Source organism: Electrona antarctica, assembly GCF_951216825.1.
Source record: "Electrona antarctica genome assembly, contig: scaffold_99, whole genome shotgun sequence".
In the NCBI taxonomy this organism is placed as follows: Eukaryota; Metazoa; Chordata; class Actinopteri; order Myctophiformes; family Myctophidae; genus Electrona; species Electrona antarctica.
In genome coordinates this window covers 44,514-55,000 of record NW_027637089.1, presented here as the reverse complement: position 1 = coordinate 55,000, position 10,487 = coordinate 44,514, and the positions used below count along the sequence as shown (strand labels likewise).

General features: G+C 43.1%; 1 protein-coding gene across 1 annotated transcript; it reads left to right on the top strand.

The window, feature by feature from the left end:
- The first annotated feature begins 930 nt into the window (after positions 1 to 930).
- On the top strand, positions 931 to 10,275 carry LOC306919172 (uncharacterized protein). Its single transcript, XM_079532002.1, has 4 exons — positions 931 to 1,044; positions 6,334 to 6,540; positions 7,486 to 7,629; positions 8,467 to 10,275. Exons 1-4 carry the CDS (start codon positions 936 to 938, stop codon positions 9,642 to 9,644), a joined length of 1,638 nt encoding a protein of 545 aa, XP_079388128.1. The 5' UTR covers positions 931 to 935; the 3' UTR covers positions 9,645 to 10,275.
- Positions 10,276 to 10,487: the final 212 nt, after the last annotated feature.

The following is a 10,487-nucleotide window of genomic DNA, read 5'->3' as shown; positions in this document are numbered from 1 at the left end:
TCTCCGCTAAGCGGGATAGGTGTAAAATTCCGAGCAGCAGACCTTCTACTGCTGTCAACGGTAAAAAAAAAGTGCCGTTTCCAGACCCAGAGTGGACACTGGACAAAAGACGGCTCCGCGAGGCAACTGTTGTGACATACGCACGCGTTCAGGGAGATGTCCTTTTTTACCGTTGACAGCAGTAGAAGGTCTGCTGCTCGGAATTTTACACCTCTCCCGCTTAGCGGAGAGTGGGGTGTGGTAGAGAACATCTCCCTGAACGCGTGCGTATGTCACAACAGTTGCCTCGCGGAGGCGTCTTTTGTCCAGTGTCCACTTTATAAAGTCTATGCACTCCAGTGAATAGCATTTATCCATTTAGATAACTTTTTTACGTTATTTAATTACTTATTTTTACACAGAAACATAATGTGTGTCTTATAGCATCATATAGCATCATTTAAATGCTTCATTTGTAGTTTTAATGTGCAAATTAAACTTTTTTTCAATACTCTAGAGGGTACTCTTATTTTGAAGAGATCGTCCACCGGAAGTCTTATATTTGCTCCCTTAGATTTGCCAAAAGAACAGTGCCCTTAGATTTGCCAAAAAAAACAGTGCCTAGCTGCGTCTAGTTTTCCATTACGGAGATGGCGTTGTTTGTTGAACAAGTCAAACATGTTGTCGTGCCTCTCGGGAATTGTTGATGTTTGTGCCTTTATTACACATTCTATATTACAGTAGGAACAGAAAGCTTGGTGGAAATGTCTCCTAAAGGAGGTCAAAAGCGTCAAATGGAGTCTGTACGGCTGAAGATAAATGAACAGCTAGCGTCGGTGGGAGAGGAGATATTGTTTGTTGTGGACAAACAGCAGCGTGGCGCTGCTGATGTTTGTAGTGTGGAGCTTAGCGTCAGTGTGTTTGTGTTGGAGCGCCTCAGCGCGGTGGGAGAGTTCATGGTCAATCTCTTCCAGAGAGAGATGGAGACACTAGAAACTCTGCTGGAGACACAAAACAAACTCCTGGACATTGATTTTGATATGGACATCGATCTACACACTACAGGTTAGTAGACTGAACAACACCAGCTTAGCTACAACAAGTAGCATCAAGCTAGCTGTACGGAACTACATTTACCAGTAGTTATACTAGCTCTGGTCCATAGCTCTAATGCGTTGCATTTAGAGCTATGTTAGGCCCTTTCCCAATTCCTTTTTTAACCCTACCCCTCAGCCCTTGCCCCTTCCCCTTGCCCTTACATAATGAGTGTCAAGGGGTAGGGAGATAAATCATCACCCTAGGAATTGGAACGTCCCTAAATATTGAACGTCCCTTGTAGATATTGATATATTGATATACAACCTGTTCTCAGAAAATAGCTGATCTGCAAGCTCACTACAGGCTAGTGGTCCCCAAACTTTTTCATGTCAAGGACCCACAAATTGACAATTAGCCTGCAGACCCCCATTTGAAGAGATATGCCAGGGACCCCATAGATTTTTACGAATCTAGCAGTGTCACGGACCGCCAGTGTGACATGCATTAGTCCATGGACCCCCATTTGATGGAATTTCTCTGGGACCCCCAATTTATATTGTGAAATCAATGTTAATTAACTCAGAGTGTACAAATGGACCCTTATGGGTCCATTTGGTTCCAAACTATCATTTAGCTGGGGACCCCCTGGAACTCTCTCAAGGACCCCTGGGGGTCCCCATAACCCACTTTGGAAACCACTGCTATAAGCTGTAGATCGGCTATTTTGGGAGAAGAGATGATGAAATAAATATATTGTAATTTTGTCTCATCTTGGTAGCCCACCAGAATTTAATTCTGCTAGATATAGCTCATTCTGACACCTGCTCAACAGTTGTACCTGATTCATTGATTATTGTATCAACAGTTTGTATAGAATGGGTACAGTTATATATCATAGCCTACAGGGTTAGACAAAGGAAAAACAATTTACAGTATAGAAAGAAGGGGCTGTGGTCACTGTCTTCATTGTTTTTAATAGCATTAAGAACAGAGTCATTTTCTATCATGGAAGTCATGGTATGCTACATAATATGAATGATAATGTTTAAAATTCAACAACATTTAGGACAATCGTGATTCATCTCCATCCATCCAATGTACAGGCTGTACAGCAGCTTGCAGTCTGTTCCATAGCTGGTTTGCCTGGGGGGGGGGGGGGGGGGGGGGACAACACCATTGCTAATTAGTTATGTAACCTTTGCAAATTGTGGGGATTAGCATAAAATTGGTCATGATAAAATGGTAATCATACCAGCTATCACTGCAGCGAGTAGCCAACGTTATGCAGCAACAGCGTTATGTAGGTACAGTAGGCTATTTCATCACGGCTTTTAAGAGCTCCAAAACTGCAGAATGTTGACATATCGGGGTCTGGGGGGTCGGACTGATGCCTGCTAGTTAAGATAGTAGTTTGCATCCGAGTTGTTCCACCGGGTAACTTTTGCAACTTGTGGGGATTAGCATAACATTGGTCATGATAAAACCATACCAGCTATCACTGCAGCGAGTAGCCAACGTTATGCAGCAACAGCGTTATGTAGGTACAGTAGGCTATTTCATCACGGCTTTTAAGAGCTCCAAAACTGCAGAATGTTGACATATCGGGGTCTGGGGGGTCGGACTGATGCCTGCTAGTTAAGATAGTAGTTTGCATCCGAGTTGTTCCACCGGGGCACCGGCGGTAAATACAAAATAATAAAGCGAAATGAATGGGTAACGTTACCGTAACGTTGTATGAATGCAACGCCGTAGCATATCGTTAGTTCAAGTGAGGTAACGTTAACCTTTGCTAGAGATTGCGATATTTTTGGCGATGCAGATTGTTAACACATTCAAATAATATCATATTCTTCCATAAGTTCCATAATAAAGGACGGAAAAGGCGTCTTACCTCGTCCGCCTTCCGCCCTCTGTGATGTCCCTCCGTTTTAAGTCTGGTCGCGAAACCCCTTCGTTTGAAGGGGATCCAATCCCTTGCCCTCGGCCCTACCCCTCGCTCCAAAGATAATTGAGATAACCATTCCTCCTCGCGTGAACGTGCATCAGCAAGGGGAAGGGCTAAGGGCCATGGAGAAGGGGGGAATTGGGAAAGGGCCTTACTCTCGACTTCCGCCGCTCGCATGAATGCAGACCAGCCTCTCGTCTTTCGCGTAAATAAAAATAACGTTTTTGCTACTCACCAATACAAATGCGGGTTGAGTAAATGCCTAAATTGTAAATTGTAAATTGTGTTATTAGAAAGCCTACTATCCTTAGTGAGAGCACTGTAAATGCAAAAACGGTATGCCTTCCCAGCCTCACCAAACATTTTACATTGTTCTCAAAAGGCATGTCAAGAGACCTTAAACAGGCTACCCCACTTCCTCTCCCACTGAGCCTTTCAAAATAAAATACAAGTTACAATTCACTGTTCCAGAATCACCGCAGAGGAGCTTTTACTTTGAAGGGGAGAAATTATAAAGGACACATGTCATGACGCAACTGAAGCCAGTTTTACGCGATCGCTACATTTACATGGAAAACGTGTAGGCCTACATAAGCATTCAGATTTCAAATATAAAGTCCTCACCACATGTGCCACGGGTGTTAGAAATTTGCTGGTACAGCGATTAGCATTGCTGCATCCCACGTTGTTTAATAAAAAGCATTTTTATCCGAGCACCGACTACTTTTCTCAATACAATATATTTATTTCATCATCTCTTCTCCCAAAATAGTCATGATAAAATGGTAATCATACCAGCTATCACTGCAGCGAGTAGCCAACGTTATGCAGCAACAGCGTTATGTAGGTACAGTAGGCTATTTCATCACGGCTTTTAAGAGCTCCAAAACTGCAGAATGTTGACATATCGGGGTCTGGGGGGTCGGACTGATGCCTGCTAGTTAAGATAGTAGTTTGTATCCGAGTTGTTCCACCGGGTAACTTTTGCAACTTGTGGGGATTAGCATAAAATTGGTCATGATAAAACCATACCAGCTATCACTGCAGCGAGTAGCCAACGTTATGCAGCAACAGCGTTATGTAGGTACAATAGGCTATTTCATCACGGCTTTTAAGAGCTCCAAAACTGCAGAATGTTGACATATCGGGGTCTGGGGGGTCGGACTGATGCCTGCTAGTTAAGATAGTAGTTTGCATCCGAGTTGTTCCACCGGGGCACCGGCGGTAAATACAAAATAATAAAGCGAAATGAATGGGTAACGTTACCGTAACGTTGTATGAATGCAACGCCGTAGCATATCGTTAGTTCAAGTGAGGTAACGTTAACCTTTGCTAGAGATTGCGATATTTTTGGCGATGCAGATTGTTAACACATTCAAATAATATCATATTCTTCCATAAGTTCCATAATAAAGGACGGAAAAGGCGTCTTACCTCGTCCGCCTTCCGCCCTCTGTGATGTCCCTCCGTTTTAAGTCTGGTCGCGAAACCCCTTCGTTTGAAGGGGATCCAATCCCTTGCCCTCGGCCCTACCCCTCGCTCCAAAGATAATTGAGATAACCATTCCTCCTCGCGTGAACGTGCATCAGCAAGGGGAAGGGCTAAGGGCCATGGAGAAGGGGGGAATTGGGAAAGGGCCTTACTCTCGACTTCCGCCGCTCGCATGAATGCAGACCAGCCTCTCGTCTTTCGCGTAAATAAAAATAACGTTTTTGCTACTCACCAATACAAATGCGGGTTGAGTAAATGCCTAAATTGTAAATTGTAAATTGTGTTATTAGAAAGCCTACTATCCTTAGTGAGAGCACTGTAAATGCAAAAACGGTATGCCTTCCCAGCCTCACCAAACATTTTACATTGTTCTCAAAAGGCATGTCAAGAGACCTTAAACAGGCTACCCCACTTCCTCTCCCACTGAGCCTTTCAAAATAAAATACAAGTTACAATTCACTGTTCCAGAATCACCGCAGAGGAGCTTTTACTTTGAAGGGGAGAAATTATAAAGGACACATGTCATGACGCAACTGAAGCCAGTTTTACGCGATCGCTACATTTACATGGAAAACGTGTAGGCCTACATAAACATTCAGATTTCAAATATAAAGTCCTCACCACATGTGCCACGGGTGTTAGAAATTTGCTGGTACAGCGATTAGCATTGCTGCATCCCACGTTGTTTAATAAAAAGCATTTTTATCCGAGCACCGACTACTTTTCTCAACCGGGTTTGTTTAGGAAATTCACAGTTGCACACCGGGAGTGCACTCGCCTATTTGTCTGTATTGGCAGTGCAGTCAGCGTGCCTATATCGAACACCTGATGGAGGGGTAAGGAACTGGTTGGAATAACGTGTTCCTTCCACGTGCTATGTCCAACCAGGGAAACTCCCCCCTGTCGGGTGTAAAGGAGCAACTTGGACACTCAGGCATGAAGGAAGCATGAGTTCAAGTCCGTTGCTCTCCCCATGTCCCCCATATATGGGGACTAGGTTGGCGGAGGGTGTGTAGAGCCCAGGATAACATTAGATAATTGACACAGGGGTAAAAAATTATAAAAAAAAGAAATTTGCTGGTACAGCGATTAGCATTGCTGCATCCCGCATTTTTATCCGAGCACCCCGACTACTTTTCTCAAACGGGGTTCGTTTGGGAAATTCACAGTTGCACACCGGGAACGCACTCGCCTATTTGTCTGTATTGGCAGTGCGGTCAGCGTGCCTATATCGAACACACCCAGTGCCACACTCCTCCCGACCGATAGGGGCGCGTAGTTGAAAGCCAATGGCAAAAAAACCCAGCTTGGATAAAAATGCAGCAATGCTAATCGCTGTACCAGTACATTTCTAACACCCGTGGCACATGTGAGTACTTTATATTTGAAATCTGAATGTTTATGTACACGCTTGCTCTGTAAATGTAGCGATCGTGTAAAACAGGCGGAAGTTAAGCCATGACGCTTGTGAAGTACGAGCGTCATATGAACCATGGCTATAGTTATACTAGCCCTAGAAGTGCAGAGTGCCTTTTTAAATCCATTCTCTGCAGCTGTAAGAAATTAATTAATATCAAACCGAAAGAGCGCGTATTACATTCTAAAAGACAAGTGTAGGTTACATTAATGAAAAACACATCGGTGAAATAATGTCGGCATCGGTGCCACAAATGACGGATACATCGGTGAGACCGATGTCGGGCTCTACTCACAATGCCTTGCTCTGTGAGGCATTGTGAAGAGACTCGAGACATTTTTAAAACGATGGTTATCCTGACAAAACAAATAGGAGAATAAATGTCATCTTTGATTTGACAAAAGCACTTTGAGTTGCTCTGCTGATGCTACCTTCGCTCTCCTCCTTCTGTCTGTGTGTAAAGAGGTTTCATCTGAATATGAGGAGAGGAGATCCAGTCTGGTCCAGGAGGAACCACAACCTCCACAACATCAGGAGAAGAGATCCAGTCTGGTCCAGGAGGAACCACACCCTCCACAGATTAAAGAGGAACAACAGGAGAGGAGATCCAGTCTGGTCCAGGAGGAACCACAACCTCCACAGATTAAAGATGAACAGGAAGAGGAGACTGGTGAGTCAACTTTGACATTACTACGTAGGAATATGTGGTGCAAGACTCTCTCAGGTAAAACAAATGTATGTAATGTAATTATATTAGTGTTATTCTAACAAGACTAAAGGGTCATTCAGCAACTGTAATGATACATTTATAATTTGGGAACTCATGGTCCCCCAAAAGACAGACAGACACACAGCATGGTGTTTCCGCTCGTGCTGCTACAAAAGTATAGTTTTATACTTAACGTATAAGTTTGAACCCATAATCATGTATAGATCATGTAAGATTTTTGGCATAAATGGTGAGGAAAGAAGAAATAACTTGTGTGTGCCTGAGACCATTTAAAGCACGAGACATGGTACGTGCACCACTGGACCACTCAAAGGGTTAAGTGATCTGTCCAGGAAGGTTCTAATCATCAATCAGCACCAGACACAGTGGTGGATTCTTGAGCCACAATGGTTCTGTAGGCTCCACCTGGGCAACGGTGGTTCTGTAGGCTCCACCTGGGCAACGGTGGTTCTGTAGGCTCCACCTGGGCAAACGTGGTGCTGCAGGCTCCACCTGGGCAACGGTGGTGCTGCAGAGTCCACATGGGCAATGGTGGTACTGCAGGCTCCACCTGGGCAACGGTGGTTCTGCAGGCTCCACCTGGGCAAACGTGGTGCTGCAGGCTCCACCTGGGCAACGGTGGTGCTGCAGGCTCCACCTGGGCAACGGTGGTGCTGCAGGCTCCGCTTGCAGCTTGAATGGCCCTCCTAAAGGCCTCACCATGGGGTTGTTGGGCTTCCTCCTCACGGAAGACACAGGCAGGGGCGCCAACCCATACTGCTCCCGGGTGCCGTCCACATTCCGGCTATCACCCGTCTCTCCGGTGGTCACCAGATTATTCCTGGTTGTTCAGTAAACCCTTTTTGAATGATAAGTACAAGTTGTTTCTACTGGTGATTTCCACAGAGCACCACAGGGAGAGGTCTACAGTATCTAGAGAGATGGCCTCCAAAAGACATTCAACATTGTCAGAGGAACAGCCAGAGGTGGACCAGAGACGTGGACTGTTTGATGCGAAGATGCAACCTGTAGTAAAGTTGTACCGTATAGGTATGTGCTGTTTTGTTTACTTACTTACATACAGGGATATTTCACTTTCAAAATAATTGTGGGTAATGTTATCGTCTAGTCAGGCTTTTTGTGAACACCTTGGACAGTTTTTAATTTGCTCAATTCAGTATTTAGATATTTTATATTCATTTTTATCAGACAAGCCCATTGTAACTTCAAACTCCATTTTAACCATCGTAGATACACAGAAAACACCCATCCCTGGTTCTAGTGACTGATATTGTCCTTCCTTAGAGAGGGACAGCCATAGCTGAATGGGTAGAGAGCCCGTCTAGGAAACATAATGTACCACAGTGATGTTGTTAGGTCTGCAGTGGGTCCCAGGACCCACGGGTGGGAGTATTTTGGGAGTATTTTTTGTTGTTTGATATTATTAATATTATTATTATTATTATTATTATATTATTATACAAATCATGCATCAACTAAAGATTAATACCTGGAGTCACCACTACACACTATGTGTGACACACTCAAATATCATTGTATTATTGGAACATGTGTGTTGAAACTTCCAACAACCAGTTTGAGTTTGTGTCAATTGTTTCAGTTTTTTTTTTCTTGTAGTGTCATTTTGTCATAACCTTCTGTTGAACACTTGTTACTTATTTGTAACTATTCAAATGCAACATTATAATCAATACAAACAAAAGATGTCTTCTAAAATCTATACTTGGACAAGTAAGTAAATGTTCTTGTCCAAATGACAAGTGGCTCAAAATGTAATGTCAAGCCCTGAAAACTGTCTTTGATTAGAAATGGAGAAGATGATGTTCAAACATTTAAAGTTTTTCTCTCTTTGTGTCTTTTTTCTAGTCGTCCCGCACCTCCCTGTGTGTAAAGAGGAGGTTTTCACTGAACAACCGGAGAGGAGCTCCAGTCTGGTCCAGGAGGAACCACAACCACCACAGATTAAAGAGGAACAAGAGGAGCTACTTCAAAGAACAATGGAGGCTGATAGGTCAACGTTGACATTACTAGCAGTGAAAAGTGAAGATGATCATGATGATGAAAACAGAGAGACAGAGCCTGTAGCCGGAACCTCAACTCGGCACATGAAAACACAAGCTGATGTAGAGGACTGTGGAACATCACAACCAACTGGTGATGACCAGCTCCTCTCGTCACACTGTTCTGAATCTGACACTGAAGACAGTGATGAGTGGCAGGAGCCCAGTGAAGGTCAGTCAACTTTAAACACACTGAAATCACACAAGACACAACATGTGGAAGGACAAAGATTGTCTTTGAGCAGCAAGCTGTCCAAGGACCTGAAATCATCAAAACAAACTCACTCCATGAGGAGCCACACAGGGAAGAAATGCTTTAGTTGTACAGACTGTGGCAAATGTTTTAATCGTAAGGAAAATCTGACGAAGCACACAATGATTCATACAGGGGAAAAGCCCTTCACTTGTACAGTTTGTGGTAAAGGCTTTATTCAGAGTGGTGATCTAAAAACACACATGATGACTCATAAAGGAGAAAAGCCCTTTACTTGTAACATGTGTGGTAAAGGCTGTCTTAACATCGGTAATCTAAAAACACACATGAGGACTCATACAGGGGAAAAGCCCTTTACTTGTAACATGTGTGGTAAAGGCTTTGCTCTGTGTGTTAATCTAAAAACACACATGAGGACTCATACAGGGGAAAAGCCCTTTACTTGTAACGTGTGTGGTAAAGGCTTTGCTCAGAGTGGTGATCTAAAATCACACATGAGGACTCATACAGGGGAAAAGCCCTTTACTTGTAACGTGTGTGGTAAAGGCTTTGCTCAAAGTGTTGCTCTAAAAAAACACATGAGGACTCATACAGGGGAAAAGCCCTTTACTTGTAACGTGTGTGGTAAAGGCTTTGCTCTGTGTTTTAATCTAAAAACACACATGAGGACTCATACAGGGGAAAAGCCCTTTACTTGTAACGTGTGTGGTAAAGGCTTTGCTCAGAGTGGTACTCTAAAAACACACATGAGGACTCATACAACCCTTTAGTTGCAGTTAGTGGCAAATGCTTGGGTCAAAATGCACATCTGAGGATAATGAGGAGGAATCATACAGGGAATAAGTTGTTAGTTGTAATAGTAATAAATGCACATTTTCCCCATGAACCCATTTGAGTTGACAGACAATTGAATGATCATTCATTCTATTCCAGGATGACAATGACAGATAGATACTAAAGCAGTGGAATCACACAATCTGACAATAGAGCGGATGGTGACGAATCATGACAATGAACAACAAATGTTGGGCCGGACAAATAATTAGATATTTACCGATATGTGCACTGCGATGCTCGATATCAACATGAGTGATTAAAGACATCACAATTTAGTTTCTTCTGTATCTTTTTGTATGTCATATTAGTAGATTATTTCGCTATGGTAACACTGTTTAATTATACCGTTGGATGTTTCAGACGTTATACCTTTATACGTTTGGAAACTCAAAACAATTCAATAGAGGGTATGCGTGTGAACTACTTTCTGGCCTTGACAGCCCATACATCCACACAGAAAAGTCTTATCTGATTGCATTAAACAATGTTAAACTCACTTTGCCTGTTGCTTTGCCACTCGATTTGCCACTCGATGTGCCATTCACTTTAAGCATGCGCATACTCTATAGCAAAATAAAGTTTGGCATTTGTCACATTTGTCATGGGTGTATCCCACACATACTAGCATGTTCATTGTCAGCTTGTAGATTCATAAACCAAGTGTGATGCTATGTTAACACATTTTGCTTCACATTGTGAGCTTGTAGATTTGTTTCTTCAGTATTTTCTTTCTTTCTTTCTCTTTTTTTTTGCAGGATTTGGAAAGCGAAAGTGCT

What these genes read in the sequence shown, in the direction of transcription:
- LOC306919172 (XM_079532002.1), top strand. Translation starts at nt 936, where the DNA reads ATGGTCAATCTCTTCCAGAGAGAGATGGAGACACTAGAAACTCTGCTG. An exon ending in CATCGATCTACACACTACAG is followed by an intron (nt 1,045 to 6,333) that starts GTTAGTAGACTG and finishes CTGTGTGTAAAG; the next exon opens with AGGTTTCATCTGAATATGAG. An exon ending in TGAACAGGAAGAGGAGACTG is followed by an intron (nt 6,541 to 7,485) that starts GTGAGTCAACTT and finishes TGATTTCCACAG; the next exon opens with AGCACCACAGGGAGAGGTCT.